Below are 21,388 nucleotides of genomic sequence, written 5' to 3' on the forward strand. Positions count from 1 at the left end.
CAAAGGAAGAAATTAAAAGTTAGTCTAGAAAATAGAAAATGTGTGCTCAAAGCCGAGGGCCACCCACTGGATTCAAGAAACTGCTAGAGGCTGAATAAATTGCAAAAGGCCAAGTTTTTAGAGGGGACTTGAGATGTGGGAGGGAGTCAGGGCAGGCGAAGTGTTGTGAGGCCTCCCTGAGGGTGTTGAAGATTGTTTAAGGGGACTGGGGTTCAGGAATTAGCTCAGTGTCTATAAAATAAATTTAAGACTTCAAGGCTGTAATAATTTGACTTAGAGTGTCACAGTCTCCCTAACATGTCTGCTGATTCTTCTACATTAGTATGTTTGAGATCATGACCTAATTCTCCTGGTAAAACTCAAAATATAATAGAGATACAATCAACAGAAAAAAAAAACTGCCCTAATGGAGTTTGTTAAATGGAGTACATTGCTAAAACCTGTAACCCCAAGGACAATGAAATCAACATGTAAAATAAAGTCAATTTATTTAAAGAATTGGTCCAAAATATCAGGAAAAAAACAAACTTGGGAAGGAACAAAGTGTCACAAATGACCCCACATTATCCCCATCCTGTTGCTTTTAGGTATTCTAAATGGTGTTGCTTTTATTTAAATGGGTTACCTGGAAGTTCTAAAAAAAGCCTTCCCCACCTGCTCAAACCCCTACTTTTAGACTGTTTGAGGTGGGAGGGGTAAAGGAATGGAAGGGTCATATGGACAAGGAAACTGCTAAGATAATCTTGCACATGAATTATTCAAAAATATTTCTTGAGTGTCTACTCAGTATTTCCTCAGAATAGTTTTACTATTCTAATCTTTCTCTGACTCTAATTCTTGAAAGGAAAGGAGCGACACATAGCAGCAATTCACCGGAGAGTTCCGCTTTATTAGGGAAAGGTGCTGGGTTATATAGGAGGGGGCATGAATTGATTGAGGTGTCACTTCTACGGGGCTGTTGGCTGTTGGCTAGGTGCTGGGATTGGGAGGGGGGCGAGAGGTGATTGGGCTTCAGGTGGCGCCGGCGGGAACTGAGGACCCCGAAGAGAAGCCGGAAGTTTGCCATCTTACTGGTGGGGACCCTTCAATTCTAATCTAGAGACATTTGAGATCCTTTCAACAAAGTTTCTCAACATCAAACTATACCTGTTATTAATAGCATTACTTTACATCATTGATAAATATTGTATAACATATTGGAAATAAAACCAAGTATGAGAAACTAGTTTAAATACCTCAAGTCAAACTAGTAGTTCTGTGAATTATTTAAAAACAATACAGTAGGTGCTAATACCATACTTGATTATTTGACACAATACATTACATTGCCAAGTGCCGAAAGTCATTTTATTTTCTGATGCTCTGTAGCTCACAAAGAAATAAAAAGAAATTAAACAGACAACAATTTAGTCGCAATTGTCAGAATGAATGGAGATATATAGACCAAATATTATGAATAGTAAACCAACTGGAAATGATTCAACTTGTAAATACTATTTTGGGCATGAATCCTATTTTGAATATTATTTAAGCATAACTTTACAGTAATGCACTTCTTATTTCTACACTGAGGCACTGTCTTATTGAATAACATCCATCAGTTCTCCCATAAATTCCCATTGAAAGGATTATTTACAAGTGGTGGGAAAAGTCTAAAGTTTGATAGGGTTAAAGTTGTAGAAAGAAGTTTTATGCTTTAGAACATCTATGAAAAAAATTAAGCTTCTATAAGGCATAATTCCAGAGGTTTCTAAATTTTTTTGGTAAATTGCTAACATTCCCAAAAGGGATAAAAGAGATATGACAATTTCTTCTATTTTAGAATCAAGCTTTTTATAAACAATTGAATCATTTTTCTCTTTATTTTGCATATTTTTAACACTTTTAAATGACTTTCCCAGACTCAGTAGTGGACTGATTAGCTTCTTTTTAAATTTATTAATTAATTAGTACAATCATTAATTGGTCCCTGGATTTAGGAAGAACTGTCCTATCTCATGGATATGCCACCTTTTTGTGCCTCCCAAATGTATAGATTGACTTACCAAGAAACAGCTACAAAAGCAAGACACGTTGTAGCAGAGACAATAATTTGGAATGGGCTAATAGGTGGGTTTCTGGTCTTAATTTAAATGGCTGTTTTATAAATCTACATTTCAAAGCATTTCTATTTGCATAGAAATCAGTGGTGCGAAATCACTGGGAAGAAAAACAGTTATTGGCAAAACTGACTTTAATGTCATTCTATTTTATGTTAAATGTTTCAACATTTAGATTGTGAATGTCAGAATGTGATGACTATATATTACTTTAACTCTCACATACTTTTTGATTTCTTATGGCTTATTTAGGCCATCAATAAGCAACCGAAGTTCTGCTTATCATTATTCTGGCATTTTCCAAAGCAGTTTGGCATCAAGAGATCTGAATATGGAAAGTCAAATACAGAAAGCATCCACCTCGGCAGTTATTTGATTTGGCAAGAAACAGGGAGCCTCTATCCTCTGTCCTTCCATGAGTGCCAGTGCCTCCAAATGTCAAGAGTGATCTTGGGAATTTCCTGTGTGGAATCCTCTGTTTGAGGCTGAGGCATAAACTGTAGACCAGGCAACCACTTATCACCTCATTGATCTGACAAACTAAATGCAAGGGGTATTTTGGGGTACTATGTAGCAATTGCTGGTCACAAAACAACAAAAAAAACCCAAAACTTTACATATTAAGCATTTGTATCAAAGTTTTAACCTTAAAAATAATGGTTGATTCATTTTGGACCAAAACTGATGTGCTGAGATTTTTGCAATTCATAGAATCTCAAACTTTTAGAACTGAAAAGTGGCTTCTGTTGGATTCCCCTGAGGAAGGCGCCGCCCCAAATCACTCACTAAAGACGTTTCTTGATGCAACAAGCAAGAGGAATTTATTCGGAAGCCAACTAGTTGGGGTCCAAGTCAGCCTGTCGCAGCAGGTCTCAACGAGGACCCCGAGCACACTAAGGCAGAAGGTTTTATAGCATTTTCAAAAGGGGTAGAATTTTCCATAATCACAATACAGGGTTTTTTCTATAGGCTCATAAATCTTTTGCTGGCGCCACATCCTGGGGTCTGGTTAGATGAGATCACCTACGGAATGTCTAGGGTGGTTCTAGTAAGATAAGCTAGGCGTGTATGATTAACTGATTTACGGTTAGTTAACTAAAGGTCACTACAATTGACACAGGCTAACTAACTTGTTTTTCAAGATTCTAATGATTTTCCTTCTTTTGGGTTAGGGGGTGGTATTTAGGCCTTAAGATGGCTGTACTTATGCTAACTTTTGATTCTTCAGATCCTACATTTCCCCACTTCTCTTTTTGGGGCATTCCAATCATGGAATGTTTGTATCTTCTTGTGAGGTGAGTGAGTGGTATTGTTGCTTCAACATTAGTACATGAACGGCACTCACTCTTTCTCTAACAAAAGTTATTAACCGGTTTAACATGCAGGGTCTTAAAGTTAGAAGCAACACAAGGATGAGTAGGGGCCCAGCCAGAGTGGATATCAGGGTTGTAAACCACGGGGACCTAGTGAACTAAGATTCAAACAGTCCTTGGCCTGCTTCTCGCTCTCTCTTCCTCTGATCTAGCCTTTCTCTAAGTTTTGACATTGAATCTCTTACTATCCCGGAATGATCTGCATAAAAGCAGCATTCTTCTCTTAAAGCTGCACACAGTCCTCCTCCTTTTAGGAACAGCAGATCTAGCCCTCGTCTATTCTGTAAGACTACCTCAGAGAGGGAAGTCAGAGATTCTTCAAGTTTTGTAATGGATTGCTCTATGGTTTTTAGGTCTTTATCAGTAGCAGTCCTTAGTCTTTCATAATGCTGGTTCCCTTGAACAATAGCGGCTGCCTCCGTTCCCACTCCAGCTGCGACTCTTATCTCTAACAACACGGCTAAGGTCAGCGAGACCGGCTCTCTCTTATATCTATGCTTAGGTTCAAATTCAGCTACGAATGAAGAGATCATCATGATACATCAACCTGGGCACCAGCTGGACCATGATACAGAAATCACGGGAGGAGTTGAAGGCAGAAGTAGAGACACATAGGGTCACTCCAGTGTTACAAGCCCACTATCTCTCGGGAGGAGGGATTAAATACCTGTTTTTACCAGGGAAGGCTATGGGTATGGTCTCATTCTTTCTTCTACAGATAGAGACTCTAGCTGCTGCTAGGGAAGAGGGGTGATGACCGCTCTGGCTGCTTCATGCTGAGAAGGGGGCGCAGTAAAGGGTGCAGCTAGGTCTCCATCACTGGTCAGTTGAGAGGGCTTCAGAAGGCTGGCGCTTCTATTCTGGGTTTCATTTTTATTACTATTTGCAGTTTTGTGGCTTCTAGGCAAGATAAAACAAATTGTGTTATTAGGTTATGTAGCAACATCTGGAGTTGGATTTTTTATTCTGGAAGGAGGCTGCATTATTGAAACGATACTTCTCTCTAAAATCACTCTCATTTTTACCAGAAGTAACTAGGTTAAGAAAATAAACTCTGGAGGGATCAAGTAGAGAGAAGGATGTTTCAATTCTGCTCATAAAGATAGTCATTTACTAAACTGTTGTCAGTTTAAGAGAACAAGGTTAAAACACTTTACCAGCAACATTTGAAACAAAAAGACACAAAATCATTTTCTTTAGTTTATGTAATCTTATGTAACTAATACCTGTTCTGCTGAAATCTAGTTCTTTACCAGTTTAGGGATAATACTATAAATGACAAAAGACTTACAAATGACAATGGTTAAAGATATGATGAGAGCTTACTGTAAGACAGTTGACATAAGGAAATTCTGATATTTCTGTAATACAAAACATTCAGTAACAAAGTTTAGCATCATTCTCTTTGACAGTGCTTTCTTGGTAAATAAATATATATATATCAGATAAATAAGCCAAATTAGTCAAATACTTTGTCTAGTGAGAAAAAATTTTTCTGACATGTTCCAGGGGCCCTCTGGAAAATATCAGAGTTAACTAGAGGTAAAAGCACCTTTTTGCATTTAATTTTTTTAGAACTATCATTACACATTTATTGTCTATATACTCAGCACAGTAAACGAGATATCTTAAAAAGTGGGGCAGCAGGGGAGACTGCTGCTGTCAATTTTTAAAGACAACATACAGAAAGTCAAACTAATTCTAGGTTACTAAGCATTCTTGAGAGAATGGTAGCAGATGGTAGATTCTTCTGCTTTCATCTTCAGGAGGGGAAAAAAGCTACAATAAGAATTCATATTTAGCTGAAAGAACTGTCTAAACTCAAGGCAGAGTATAATATTACCAGGCATACAAAAGACCTGTTAGAGATACATACAAAGAATGAATATGGCTATAGTCAAATTCAACTTAAAAGTTTAAGCAGAATCTCAAATTTAAATGTCTCTTTCTTTCACACAGATATTTAGATATGACCAGAAATATGCTTTGAGATGAAAGAGATCAGGCATTTTACTTTTTCATTTAGGGACTGAGAAATGATGACCTTTGGCTTACAATCAATAGCTTACAAACAGTGAAAATAATAAGAACATAACTCAGCATAAGTGTCTAAGACCAGATATAAAAAACAGAGAAAGTGCTTAAGTTTACAGGTCTTCCCTGAAAGCTTCAAGAATGTTTTACTCTTTAATAGTAGATTCCCCCATGTTTTTTTTTTTTTTTTAAACATACAGCATATAAATTAAACAAGAAGACCTGGTGGTTCTCAAAAAATCTATTACAACTTTTTTCAAAAGTGGTCACACGTTCGTCTATCTAAACCTTCACAGTGAAACCTGTTTTTCTGGGAGAAACATAATCTTGTCCAGATTCTACAGTTTAATAAATTTTGGTTTGTTAACTAAGTGCATTTAATCAGCTGAAAAAAGCTTTGTTACTATTCTGCTTAGGAATTCAATTTTTCAGGCCATGCAACCATTTTTAATAACAAAATATTTCAAAGGCAAATAAAGGTTATACAGTTGTTAACTAACAAACTTTAGCTTTTAGTCCCTTTAACATTACGATTTCATGGCAACTCACTGAGACTTTAAGCATGAGAAACTGCTGTGATCTTTCAACATTAAGAGCAGACTAACAGTTAAAGAAAACTGTTTAACTGGAAACGAGATTTTAATTTTGCTGTGCACTTGATATCAAGACTCACTTGCTTTAATTTCACTAGGCATGACTATATCTGTAAGAATATAGTAATTTATTCTTCATTTGCCCCATGGTCCCAAGCACATAAGCCGGTGAGAATTATGCCTGGGCTTGCCTGCGGCTTGACTGGGTTTATCTCACTTTATCTCTAAACATCCTAACCCTCCCCCCAAAGCAACAGGCTGAGCGGATCTTCTACAACAAAAGGCACCACTCTGTTTTCTCTCTTTGTCTCTCTTTAAATAAATAGCTGTACTTTAGAACAAAGTTACTTTCTTTTATCACAAAACACATTCTTTAGCATGCAGAAGAGTTTTCATTTTTTATACTTTTTCTTATTAAAACATACATCTTTTAGCATAGAGAAATGTTTTTCTTTATTACTTTAAGTGGTTTTAATTAGAACTTAAAACCATTAGAAACTTTAACTTCTAGTGAACACTGAGAAGCAGGACACTGCAAACTGTCAAACTAACATTTTCTAGACCAACAAACTCACGAACACATTCTACAATTTCTGCAACCATGAGCTTCACAGCACAATCTCCCAGCAAACACAGAGCACATCTTCTCAACTTAACAAAACTCTAAGGCTTTAAGTTACTACAAAGATTCTCAGGCTGCAGGTAGGCATACACACTGCAACACACAATTTAAAAGGTGTTCACTTGCCACACTTATCCAGTTCACCTACCTGCAACAACTATGCTAGCCTACTCACAAGACCCCCACTGAACACTAGACAAAGCCAAGCTTCTAAGCATTCTATTCTTAAAAGATTTAGCAGATAACATGACTCAAATGACTCTAGGTAAACTCAGGCAGCCGACAACTACCAGGACATGCCCGCCTCAGGCAAACTCAAATTAGCATTAATGCTTAACACTTTTTTACCAGGTTTTCTGGAAGTTTTAGAACACTCAATTTTCACAAGCGCTTGTCTTTAAATCAATTTCATTAATACCATCCGGAGGTAGAAAGATATATTCATTTACACACTTAGGGGGTTGTCTGAGTCTGTCCCCTTGTCAGTATAACAATTATTAGGCACATGAAAGACACAAAAAACAGAGACACACACAGATTAGACACACAGCGGCCGCTTTTTGTTTTTTCTCAGATTTTCAAACAGAAACCGAAAGGAATCAGAGGGTTGATATTCCTGGCACCTGAAAATCAACCCTATCTCATCAGATTCACCTTGCCGGAAAAACAGACGGGAGGCTACCAGGCGTCCCTGGCCTCCCAACCTCCCCGAGGCGTCCCCCAGGGTTGCAGCCTGCGGTGCTCCTAGTACGTCTACCGACCGCAGTCTCGACCCCTTTACGGGATCGGGACAGCTGCCAGACAGTGGGTACCCCCTTTCAGAATTCTGACCGGTCTCACTGAAAAACAGAAAACAGAACACAGACAAACCAAGGCGCCACTAATCTTACCTCTTCCTCCAAGAGCGACTTTGGGAGTGAAGCGGGGTGAGCGCATGATCCCGGACGAGCCCCCAAATGTTGGATTCCCCTGAGGAAGGCGCCGCCCCAAATCACTCACCAAAGACGTTTCTTGATGCAACAAGCAAGAGGAATTTATTCGGAAGCCAACTAGTTGGGGTCCAAGTCAGCCTGTCGCAGCAGGTCTCAACGAGGACCCCGAGCACACTAAGGCAGAAGGTTTTATAGCATTTTCAAAAGGGGTAGAATTTTCCATAATCACAATACAGGGTTTTTTCTATAGGCTCATAAATCTTTTGCTGGCGCCACATCCTGGGGTCTGGTTAGATGAGATCACCTACGGAATGTCTAGGGTGGTTCTAGTAAGATAAGCTAGGCGTGTATGATTAACTGATTTACGGTTAGTTAACTAAAGGTCACTACAATTGACACAGGCTAACTAACTTGTTTTTCAAGATTCTAATGATTTTCCTTCTTTTGGGTTAGGGGGTGGTATTTAGGCCTTAAGATGGCTGTACTTATGCTAACTTTTGATTCTTCAGATCCTACACTTCTAGTGCTAGTCTCTCTTTTTGTGAATCAGAAAACAGTGGCCAGAAAAAATGGAAAGAAATAAAATGGTAATAGTGCTTATGTTAGGAGGTTAAAGTATGGATGGTTATTTGTCTTTTACTACCACTGTATATAGGGGTGATAGTATTTTTTTAATGACAAGAAGTATTATTTTAAATGCGTGAAGCAATTGCAAGGATCCTTTCAAATGCATCTTCCACTTTTTAGGCGGAGTCTGCTGAGAAACTTAGGGAATATGGCCTTTCCCACATCTGTAGCCATCCTGTGCTGGTGACCAGAACTAGATCTTGCCCCCTTACAGCGCCACCGAAACCACCCCCTGTTCCTCCCTGGAAACTATTTCGTCAAAAAAAAGAAACTGTTATAACAGATGAAGCTCAAGGTATGGTTCATGTTGTCTGAAAATCTTTCTGATTAACATTTTTCTATAAGAAGATCTAATAGTTTCATTTGTAATGAAAGATGTTTATCAAGGCAAACCACCCAACATTACATTTTAAAGCCTACATTTAATTTTATGTCTGCATTTTGCGTCTTTAAAGAATTAATTCTCCACATCTCAGAAGCTGAGAAGTTTGGTTCACATCTGAACTAGCCAGATATATGAAGGCCATTCTTTGGGGGACAGCATTGCTATTCATATCGTGATAGAAAGGTGGTTTATAGCAAATAATATAGAAACTTAAATAGTATTTGTTAAGCCACTGGTGTGGATTTCTAACTCGGTAATCACTGTAGAGTATCCTGTGGAATAAAACCTTTGAATTAACTAATTTATATTTAGAATATAAACTGATATATATATATATTTAGAATATAGGAATAGAACTTCAGCTGAGACCTGGCTCCTGTCTTAATATTGTCATATGGCTGTAATGAATGGAAGTTGTCCTCAGAAATAACTAGGTTCACATGGGTTAAGAATGGGGCAGGGGACTATTCCCACCTTGTTCTTATTCTCGCAGTTCATTCCTAAATTCCTCACAATCCATAATTCTTCATTTCTTCAGTGTTTCTCTTTGCAAGTCTTCATGCTTACTCCTTTTTCTCATGAGCACCAAGTTTGAATGGAATAGAGACCAAGGTGGCAAGAGAAGAAATGCGAGATCATAAGTGAGAACTAAATTTTAAAGCAGAAGCATGAACACACAAGGAGAGGGGATTTCAAAAAGAAAAACCAATAATTAAAAAATTATGGCTTAGCAGAATAAGTCATTATCTGTTCATTTTTATTCAACATACATTTCATTTCTGTAGGTAATTTAGCACTTGGAGTTTTTATGAATGATGATCAAAGAATTGGAGTGCTAATGGATCATATACACATATATGTGTGTATGTGTGTATGTGTATATCTGTATATATGTCTCATTCCAGAAACTTAAATGATCTTTGTTCAAAACAGCTTTTTGTATTATGTCTTTTGTGTTCATTTCTTTGCTTTTGCATTTTCCTCCTTTGTCTTTTCTCATGCCTCATTATTTTCTAATTGTATCCGTCTAGCAGCTGTACATTAAATTCTAGAGGTTGTGTTAGGGGCTGTGCTAGGAGTCCTGTTGTCCTGTTGCCTGAATGTACAATGAAGGCAAATCTATAATGAACATACCTAGTGCCAGTTTAGTGAAGGCATCGCTGCAAAGGTTATAGATACACTTCAAGCACTTGGTCCCAACCATGGCTGGTACCCGTACTGGTGACACTTGCCATGCCACCAACTCATGTTGCTGAGCCTCATTGCAGATGACCAGAGAACCATATTTCTGTCACATACAAGTAATACTTAAATCTCAGTAGTACTCAGGTCCCTGAAACTCCAACAGCCACCTAGGATGGAATATTACCTGTTCAGTTCCTCCTACTTCCAACCATAATTTATGTTTTAAAATATAAATAACAACTGTTAACCATGTAATTTTCCTAACATTTGCTTTCTGCCTACATTGATACAGCCAGCACAGCTTGTAGCCAAGATTTTCTAGCACAACATGTTTCATCCTTGCCAGAAAAGAACAAAGATTAAAGAAATAATCTGCTCTGGATAGAAAGGAGAAATGGTCAATTCACTTTCTATTAGGCCGACCCGTCTCTCTCTCTCTCTCTCCTGCTTGCTTGTTTCAGTCATTTTTTTACACTCCTTTAGTTTCTGCAATGGTTGTCGGTGCCAGCAAAGTGCCAACTGCTGCTTTGGGTCACAGGAACTTCCCAGTGTTTCTCCCTCCCCACTTTCTATCCTCCCTCCCCACCTCCCACCCTCCCTCCCTCCCTGTTGTCTTTTGTCTTTCTGATCCAAAGATCAGCCTTCATAGGATGCTTGAAAGAAAATCTTTTGCTTTTAAATGCTATATTTTAGTTAAGTGCATAGAGCCACAGTTAAAGCAGTTGTTCATTCTGAGCTTCAAGAAATAGCTGAATGAAAGGAAAAATACTGAATATACAAGGCGTTTTCTGGGTTTGCTACTGATTGCTGTGCAATTCTGTGTAAGTGACAGCTCCATTGTAAGCTGGGGAAGAAAAGCTAAGCACTGGTGGGATTCCGTAACTGTGGTGTCCCACCTCAAGGCTCACCATATAATTGTCTTTCTTCTCTCCACTGGGTTTAATATTTATGGTGAAAATCAATAGGAAATGAAGAGAGAGGGATCCTTTTTAGAGGTTAACATGGAACAAGCACGAAAAAGTCAGGCGCCAAAGCCTCATATTTTTCTTTCCAGTGGGCAACTGTTCCACCTTCGTAGGAGCTTTTGATAAAATGCTCAGCCCTAATGTTTAATTCCCATACATGGTCTGTGTCCCTTATCCATGGAGACTTTCATACCTCTGATCAGCTTCAGATTCCTCCAGGAGTGTCTACAGAGCCTTTCTGGACCCACTGCTTTCTTTTCTACTCATGACTTTTGCTTTTGTTACATTTTCTGTTCTTCCCCTGCTATCTCCTTGTACATATCCACATTTCCTCTTCCTGTCCTGCATCATTGTGTTGTAGAGGTTAGGTAAAATAGCATATTTCTTAGTAAAAGATTGTTATAGGAAGTCATCCCCGTACTTGAAATAGCAGCGAATACCAAGTAGTAACTCTGGAAGACATCACTGACTTTCTCCCTTGGTCTCCCTTGTTTCACACTGTAAATCTGGAAAGCAACTGGAATGGACAAACGAAATCTAACCTTGACAGGACCTATAAAGCCTTTTCAGTAAAAGACCTAATGTATTCCATTCCTATTTAACTCTATCAAAATTTACTGGGTAATAGTTAAATCTCATCAGTACTGCATTAAATGTTAAGTTCTGCATATAATCTTGGAAAGTTAAAAAAAGAAGTACATCACCCTGACCGTTTCTTTTTAGAATTGATAATAAAGAAGCCTGAACAGTTTCTTGAGATTTCAAGTCCATTTTTCAATCACAGAATGACTCCCTTTACAATTCCAACAGAAACGTAAGTATAGAATATTCTCTCCCACAAACATATCTTGAAACAACTGAATTATTTTGTAATTTGTGTGGTTAAAAATTTATGCTTTGGTAATCAAGGTACTAAGGTTTGTGTCACTGCAGTGATTATAGGAAAATGTTAGGTTCTATTTCACGGTAATAAATAGTGAAGATAAATTTTGAATTGTTTAAATTAAGGCCTAAATATGTCTGGCTTTACAATGAGATATTTTGTTTTACTTAAACATGAGCATTAAGGAGTATTTTTGGTTATTATCCATTAATTAAATCAAAGGACCAGACGATTGTCATAGAAACCTGGGAGATGGAATGTGTCACTCCTAGACACAAGTAAAAAAAGAAACTTATTAACTACAATAACAAAGATGAAGAAGAAAAAGGAAGAAGAAGATGAGGAGGAAGAATCCAAATTTACTATTTGAATCTGATCATCAGGGTAGAAAGAAAGACTATGGTCTTAGGTCTACAGTTTTTAATGAGTTCAGAGAAGCAACCAGGAAGTACAGAAATAGCAATAATGAGCAGGGCTTGTGGGTGATATGAATGGAGGATATGATTATTACCATTAAAATTGTGGTAATTTGTTATGCAGTGATAACTAATACATGAATATATACATATATCCAGGATTATCAAATTTATACTTTGGAATTGTATAGTTAATTGCACTTCAGTTATCTCTCAATTAAGTTGTAAAATATAAAAATAAGTAACACTGTAAAATGGTCTAGAAAATCAGTAAGAATTTTAGAGCTGAGGAATACAATAAATGAAATGAAGAATTCAATGGATATATTTAATCACAGAGTAGATACAGCAGAAAAGACAATTAGCAAAATGGAAAATAGGGCAGAAGACAATATCCAAACTGAAGCATGGAGACCAAAAAGAAAAAAAAATAGAGGAAAATTACAGTAAAAGACATATAGGACAAGTAGAGAAAGATCAACATATTTGCAAGTGAGTCTTGGATGTAGAGGATAGAGAGATTGGGGAATAATCAAAAAATAAAAATGTAGTTGCCAGAATTATCCCAAAAATAAAATATCAAGATTCAGAAAGTTCTAAAAAACATCATGCAATGTAAATATGAAAAAAATTACATCTAGATAAATCATGTTAAACCAAAGACAAATATAATACAATAAAACATAGATATAAAGTAAAAGAAATACTGCTACATAATGAATTTGGATGAATGTTCCATAAATATTAGACCAAAGAAGTTTGGTACAAAAAGTTCACGGTTTGTTTTTAATTATTCTATTTGCATACATTAAGAAAAGAAAAATTAAAAGCAAGATATGGTGTTGGAATTCTTAATGGGTACCTATGGGGAGGAGTATTGCCTGTGATTGGGAAGCACTTCTGGCAAGGCTTGTGGGGCACTGGTAGTATGAATATCCCTTGATCTGGATAATAGTGATATGGTCATGTTTACTTTGTGATATTTTCAACAAGTTTCACATTTATGATTTGTATACTTTTTAAAATATATTTTGATCTTTAATAAAACTTTTCTAAAATGTTTGATTGGTTTGTATTATAGGTCACACATACAATAACCATGGTTCAGCCTTCTCATGGGTCTATTAAGATCCATAATAGGAATATAAGCTGATGAAGAAAAGCAATCAAAATTTAGATCAGAAGTCTGTTCATTGTATTATCTTATTTGTAGAGCATCTTCACATCATAGCCAGTTAATTTGCTTTTTATGGGCTCTTTTTAAGTTGCAAATATTAGTGATATTTTTCAAATCTTGTCCCATTAAGGCTCCTGTCAGTTTTGGGCATCAACAATTGAAGGCTGAAAAGTGGGTGAGCAGGGGCCTGGAGGCAGCACTCGCAGTGACAGTTAGCAATGTCAGAACATGAGGGACATCTTTATAAACAGAAAAAACAATTTTCTGTTAACTTTGGTTTGAAAAATTTGTTGCTATTGTATATTTGTAAATCTGGTTTTACTCAAACTTGCATTTTAACTTATAATAAATATTACACATCAATCTATTAATTTCTATAATAGTTTTAAATACGTTTAGTTAGGTGAATTTATTTAAACATTTTAATTGCATTTACAGTATTACTGTATTTTATGTTCTCTTTAAGTACTTTCAAAGCCAAAATCATAGCAAATAAAATCCTGCCAAGTATTTAAACCATTATAAAAGTTCAAATAGTCAAACTCGTGTATTTTGAGAACCTTAATTTTTCCTATGTATTCTCAGGTCAACATAAGAGTGTGTCCTCTTTTTGGCAAGCCTTTGAGTGTGACTACTTTCACAACTGCTTTTCACTGGACACTGTCATAGCAAGTTGCCAGATTCGCCCTGTCTTGGCTCCTGGCCTCGTTTCACAGAATCAGAGCATCACAGATATGTTTGTGCTGCCCTCTAGTGGCAGTTTCAGCTAAATCAGAGCCGTTTAGCTTCAGATGAATTAAAAAGCTTTCCTGATCATAGCAAGGAAACCAAGTTCAGGAAGTCTGAGTACATAAAACTTTGAAACATACTTACCTAAAATATATATACTGTAACAGATATCTCTTTATTGTGCCTATAAACCTCTAGCTATGACAATGGTGATTTGAGGTCATATCAGCAATTATTTCAAAGAAAATACTGTACAGTTGGGTAGCTAGCATGAATGCCAGTTATAAACTTAAGGGCTCAAGACTCATAATTAAATTTATGACTGTGAACCTTATTTTACTGATACATTACTCTGATACTTAGATCAATTATAAATGTTAAATTCCTATGTTCTGATCATCTACATTCAGGGATGACCACCACAGCTTTAAAACAATGTTCCAGAAAATTCTTAAAGCAACGCATCAACTGATAGAGAATATTTCTTCAGTAGTATAGAAATCAATTCACTGTTTTACACATGAAACAAAAATACTACTAGTTATAAAAAAATGAGAATGATGAAATAAAATCAGAACTTTCTGTTGTTGACAAAACTGCAGTTATTTAATATACAATGGAATACAATCAACCATAAACAGAAGGAGGTTTTGCCATTTGTGCCAATGTGGATGGACTGTAAGGGCTTTATGCTAAGTGAAATAAGTCAGACAAAGACAAATAACATGATCTCTCTCACAGAAAAAAAAAAACACTATAAATACAAGAGAACAAATTGGTGGTTGCCAGAGGCAGTGGGTGGGAGAAAAATGAGTGAAGGGGGTCAAAAGGTACCAACTTCCAGTTATAAAATAAATAAGTTCTGGGGATGTAATGTACAACACTGTAGTTAATAATACTGTATTGTATATTTGAAAGTTGCTAAGAGAGTAAATCTTAAAAAGTTCTCATCGTAAGGAAATAAAATTGTCACTGTGTGATGATGGATGTTTAAACAGAATTGTGTTGATAATTGTGCAATATATATGAATATTGATGTTATACTGTGCACCTGAAACAAATATGTTATGACAATTGTATATCAATAGTCTGCTATTATTTATTACTAACTTAAACAAGAGATTACAGTAACAGAAGTTTTGTGGGTTTTTTTCCATTAGTCATTTTGTACAATCTTTTATTAACAAAAGGGTGCCTCCACGATCTGATTTATTTTCCATTGCTGAAAATGATGAAAACTTAACCCAAAGCCAGCCAGACTTAAGTCTACCAACAAGAGCTGCATCTCAGGTAATTACAATACTCTTATTAATGGCCCAATTCCTAATTTTAAGATATTTTTTCTTAAATTGTGAAATGTGCACGAAAAGAATGTAGCACATGCATCAAAACAGAATAAAGAATACTATTAAAATGAGGCTCTTATGTATCCATCATCTAGATTGGAGAATGGAATATTCATCTTCTATACACGTCCTCTGTGTGTCTCTTACGGGATGTATCTTCTATCTGCCATTCAGAGTTTGGTATTAATCAGCTCTATACTCTTCTAATTTTGCCAATTATATTGACATTTATAAACAACATACAACATAGTTTAATACTTAAAAGATTTATTTAAATAGCCTCATAATCATTCTTTTGGGACTTCTTTCATTGTTGATGAAATTTATTTTGTTGGATGCTTCAGGTCACTCATTTCATTGGTAGAAGGTATTTAATGTACAACTAGGTTACCTTTTTTTTAAATCTTTTACAATGTTAGTGGTTATATTTATTGCTTCTTGTTTTCTATTATTGTAAATAGTGGTGCCATGACTATTCTTGAATGTCCATGTGCACATGTGTGAGAGTTTCATTGGTTTCAGGGTTTGTAAACTTTTATGTGTTTGGCTCTCTTTGTCAGTTCTCTAAAACTTTAAAGCACAATGAAAGCAACTTATCTGTTTCTGCATATTAATTAGGTGTTGTAGATAGGGAACAGGGGAAAGCAAGATAGCTGTCTGGGTTAGCACTGTGAGAACACACAACTTCACTATTTGGTGGTTGAATGACTGCCATGTATGGTTGCCAGACAACTGGCCAGTCCGGTCATGGGAGGATCTGTAGACCAGAAAATATGCCCACATGAAATATAACAATAACTGCTGTGATTTCAAGGCAGTAGTCAGCATACATGACATTTTAAGATATTTGCAACAATTGCAATGTAATATGATTTGTGGATAAAGTCATGGTTATTGTTAATAGCGTGTGGCTACTCACCTGCATTAATAAATTGATACTTGAAGAAAATGCTGAACTTCAGCTAAAAATAATGTTTTTTGGTGATCCATGTTCATGAAATCCTGAAATCTAACCATGGTGCCCCAGTGGAAACTAGGAAGCCCTGCTCTAGCATATGAATCTGGGAGTATAATAAATGGATCATAAGGCATTCACCTGTTTAGCCTTACAATAAAATGCCAAACAGTTTTCCAGTATGGGTGTATCAATGTCCACTCCTGCCAGCACTAGATGAGAATTTCCTTCATACCACATCCTAGCCAACATTTACATTTTTTGTCTGATGTTTCAACTTTTGCCTGTGTGTTGGGTGTGAAGGGGTATTCATTTTTTGATAGGTAATACATTCACTTGTTCAAAAACAAGTGTGTAAGACATTATTTAAGAAGTCTTGTTTCCATTTATGTGCCTCTGCCATGGTCTCTGCTCTACCCTCTGTAGGACGCTTTCAGGGTTTATGTAAATACAAAGAAACACCCACAGTATGCCATCACTTCCTCTTTTTCTACTCAAAATTTGATGAATAAAAAAGTTTTTACTTACTACATAGTGGAGATAATTTTGTATCTATATTGAAAAAGAATGACTTTACTCTTCAAGTTGCATAATATTTCAGCATGCGAATGAACCAGTGTTTATTTCTACCAACCTCTACTGATGAATAAGACATCCTGAAGAGCACACCATCACATACAGGGAAACAAATTTATTAGTATACGTTGAAAAGCAGAGACTAACAGATGGGAAATCTTATAAGGAGAATGAATAAACTTTAACATTTTTGAAGTTTTCTTTTTTTTTTAATGTTAAGCTATTGCATGCAAAAATTGCCAAAAACAGCCAGCCTATTTTGCCTCTCTTCATTCTTTAGCCTTCCTCTTCAGAGTCACTTTTATTGTTGAAGAGTTTCTCTGGTATATATCTCTGTATTTCTAAATAGTACGCTTTATGAAGGCAGAGATTATGATTTTATCATATGTTGTTTCTCTCCTAGCACCTGTGAAAATTCCTAGTACATGGCACACTGTTACATATGTGTTGAATGACTGAATTCTGTCATTTCTTGTTCTATCAATTTAGACTTTATCTCTTGACTTCCTGTTAGAAAAGATACAGCTTTAGCGCCCCCATAGTCCCTTACCATGCCTCCACACTCCTCTGTCTTCCAGGTATTTTCATTCACAAGTTTTTGTTGAATCAATAGTCGAGCTACATAAGAATTTTACTGCTGAGGCATATATGATGGTATTTCTTATACAACTTTTTGTACCAGCTAATAACTGCATTTTTAGAATTTGATTATTTTTCCATGACACAGTAGGCCTTCCCAAACACTGGGTAAAAAAAACAAAGCAAAAAGACTCAAAGCACCATTTGCTACATGGCCAAAGGCATCGGGTATTCTATAGATGCTGACTGTTTTCCTGGAGATTGTGACCCCTGGATTCCTTTGTATTCTTGCTCCAGTTCAAACTTATGGAAACTTGCACCTGTCACCTTGAGACTCCCTTTTGTCTCTCGCCTCTGATGGATTTTCCATTTTCTGGAAATTATATTTTCCTTCTAGTTTGTACCCTAATGTTTTTAGAACACATCTTCCAGTACTTCCAGAAGAAAGATATTTGGAAGTGGAAATTATGAGAATTTGTATGCCTGTAAATGTCTATATTCTACCCTCCCATCTAATGTGTATTTTGGTGGGATATAGAATTCCAGTTTGGAAGTCATTTCTTTTAGAATTTTGAAGATCTTCTTAATCCCTTGTCTTCTACCTTCAAAACTGCTTTTTTTTTCTTTTTATTGAACATCACCACACAAAAAAGGAAGAGTTAACTATATTAACTAGGTAAGGTGGTTAGTTATCTAGATACTGGTAATTATTTTACAATGTAAATGTAGAGCAAATCATTGCTCTTGAGAATGCAGATGACACTGTGACTCTTGATCATTGGTATGGGATTCTCTGTCCTGTCAGAAAGTTGTAGGACCTTATTGTCATTCTTGGGATAATTACATTTTGCAGTGACTGGCCGTGGTATGAGACTTTTTACATGAACTGTGCTGGGTACTCCGTGAGCCTCTTCAATCTGGAAACTCATGTCTTTCAGTTCTGGAGAATTTTCTTATACTGTTTCCTCTTCTCAGTACAATATTATTAAGTCCATTCACATTGCTGTAACCAGGCTCCAGAACTCATTTCATCTTGTAAAACTGAAACTCAGTACCCATTAAACAACTCCCCATTCCCCCTCTCCTCCCTCCCTTAAAACCACCAGTCTACTTTGTCTCTATGAATTGACTATTCTAGGTACCTTATGTAAGTGGAATTGTTCAGTAGTTCTATTGTTGTGACTGGCTTATTTCATTTAGTATGTCTTCACAGTTCACCCATGTTGCAGCATGTGTCAGAATTTCTTTCCTTTAAGGTTGAATAATATTGCATTGTATGTAAATATCACATTTTATTTATCTATTCATGCATCAGTGGACATTTGGTGAATAATGCTGCTATGAGCGTGAGTACAAATATCTTTTTGAGTTGCTGCTTTTAATTCTGTTGGGTATATATTCAGATGTGAATTATTGGCTCATGTGGTAACTCTTTGCAATTATTCAGAAACTACCATACAGGTTTCCACAGCAACTGCACCATTTTACATTCTCAGCAAAGTACACAAGGGCTCCAATTTCTCCATGTCCTCACCAACACTAATTTCATGTTTGTACTTATTTTTTAATACTAGCCATCATATGGAGTGTGAGGTGGTATCTTGTAGTAATTTGAGTCTACATTTTCCTAATAATTAGTGATGTCAAGTATCTTTTCAAATGCTTGTTGGCCATCTGTTTATCTTCTTTGGATAAATATCTCCTTATGTTGTTTGCCCATTTTTGAGTGTTAGCTTATTTTTTGTTGTTTTGTATAAGTTCTTATATATTGTTGATATTAACCCTTTATCAATATATGACCTGCAAACATTTTCTCCCAGAGATTGCACTTTCACTCTTACTGATTTCATCCTTTGATGCATAGAAGTTTTTATTTTGATGTAGTCCAATTTATTTCTTTTTTATTTGTGTTGTCTGTGCTTTTTGTGTCACATCCAAGAAACTGCCACCAATCCAATGTCATGAAGCTGTCCCCGTTTTCTTATAAGTTTCATAGCTTTAGTCTCTTTGTCTTTTGTGTCAACTTTACCATCCAAACTTTCTTTTGAGTTTAGTTCACTTTCCTACTCCTAGTTTCTAAGAGCTCTCTCTTGTTCTTGATCATATTTTGTAGATGTCGTTTGATAAATGAATATTCTCTTATCTTTCTGACTAATTTAAAAATCATCCCCAGATATATTGTTTCTGTTTTCTACGAATCCCCCCACTCACACCCTTTAGTTTCTTTCTTTTATGTAAGACTCTTTCCTCAGTTCAGGAAACTACTTTGTTGTACATATATATTTAAGGAATTTATGGCATTAAAACCTGCTGATTTATAGCATGTACAGAGCTTGTCAACTGGTGGCTTTAATCTAGGGTAATTGGAGATCAATGAGCTTCATTTGGGAGTGGATTAGCTCCAAATGTCAGATTCCCTGGGGTTTCTCCCCGACTCCGGTCAGCTTCTCCAGTCACGTGTCCTCTGATCTCCCTGCGGGGTGGAATGGGGTCACAGAGGTCGGGACACTTACTCATCAGCATCACTGAGGCCAAGCAGCACAGCAGAGAGTCTCAGAGTTCAGCACGTGCACTTCCGCTTGATCGCTCTCCTCTCTGTAGACTCTCCTGCTTCCCATGACATCTGAGAGCCCAAATCTGGAGGATTTTTCATTTAATTTCTCTGCATGAAGCTTGAAAGTGTCCTCCACATGGAACTTCCAGCATCCTGTTAAGAAGAAGGGTTTGGGGCAAAGAATTGGAATTTGTCTGCTCCTTATGTTCAACCCATTCCTGTGTTTCTAGCCCAAATCTCAATCTCTTCTTCCCAGATGCCTGCTAGTTATTTCTGGGGTCCTGTGGTGTACATGGGCTTGCTTCTCACTTTAGTGAGAGCATTTAGTGTTCAGTTATCTCTACTCTGTTATAACCTCTATTTATGTCACATCATCCAAAATATTGTTGACGCACCCACGATCATATTAATTTATATCATTATATCTTTTATACTATTTTAATTGCTTCAGAGAAAAGAGTTGTACAAATGAATTCAACTTTTTTCTCCATTAAAATGTTGAAGAAGCATTATTTTAACTTGAAACCAGCCTTTTTAGGTTCTGTATATTAATTGTCAATCATAACCTCATTATATGCAATCTGTAATAATGACAGATGTCTCATATCGAGCAATATAACCATGTAAGGATATTTCTGTTTTAATTTAACTTTTATTATAAAAATTCAACCATTTAATAAAATCATATATTCTGTGTTTTAATGCAAACTTAAACCTGTGCTGATTATTTAATTAAAACTTTTTGAATTTTAAGGTTAAAAACACATCCTATATTACTATGTGTTTTATTAAGTATTTGCAGAAATATGTTTCTTTAATGTTTAAAAGACTTTAGCTCTTTTAAGTTGTGATGCTTTAGATAGCTGTCATTTTGTTGAATTCATAAATTGGTTTCTTAATGTGTTCCTTTCAATTCACAGGGTAATATTGCTTCACAACTTGTAGTGGAAAAAGGTAAGTTAACAATCTTCTCATGACTTTTTTTTTTTTTTTGAGAGGGCATCTCTCATTTATTGATCAAATGGTTGTTAACAACAATAAAATTCTGTATAGGGGACTCAATGCACAATCATTAATCAACCCCAAGCCTAATTCTCAACAGTCTCCAATCTTCTGAAGCATAACGAACAAGTTCTTATATGGTGAACAAGTTCTTACATAGTGAATAAGTTCTTACATGGTGAACAGTGCAAGGGCAGTCATCACAGAAACTTTCGGTTTTGATCACGCATCATGAACTATAAACAATCAAGCCAGATATGATTATTTGTTTGATTTTTATACTTGATTTATATGTGAATCCCACATTTCTCCCTTATTATTATTGTTATTATTTTTTAATAAAATGCTGAAGTGGT

General features: G+C 36.2%; 1 protein-coding gene and 1 long non-coding RNA gene across 5 annotated transcripts in view; one reads left to right on the forward strand and one right to left on the reverse strand.

Moving 5' to 3' along the window:
- ADGB (androglobin) overlaps window positions 1-21,388 on the forward strand; it is a 192,788-nt gene that overhangs the window by 85,824 nt on the left and 85,576 nt on the right. For all 4 annotated transcript variants that reach the window (XM_073219725.1, XM_073219724.1, XM_073219722.1 and 1 more), the window contains 4 exons: window positions 8,401-8,575; window positions 11,539-11,629; window positions 15,211-15,310; window positions 20,951-20,984. In XM_073219725.1, coding sequence (XP_073075826.1) covers window positions 8,401-8,575; window positions 11,539-11,629; window positions 15,211-15,310; window positions 20,951-20,984 — 400 coding nt within the window. The remainder of the gene's footprint in view (window positions 1-8,400; window positions 8,576-11,538; window positions 11,630-15,210; window positions 15,311-20,950; window positions 20,985-21,388) is intronic.
- Window positions 2,894-8,173, reverse strand: LOC140845497 (uncharacterized). The gene is made up of 2 exons (XR_012124301.1): window positions 7,612-8,173; window positions 2,894-4,372 (listed from the first exon to the last, which is right to left on the reverse strand). It is a non-coding gene; the product is annotated as an uncharacterized lncRNA (long non-coding RNA).

The sequence above is a fragment of the Manis javanica genome, chromosome 13 (genome assembly GCF_040802235.1).
Source record: "Manis javanica isolate MJ-LG chromosome 13, MJ_LKY, whole genome shotgun sequence".
Classification (NCBI taxonomy): domain Eukaryota; kingdom Metazoa; phylum Chordata; class Mammalia; order Pholidota; family Manidae; genus Manis; species Manis javanica.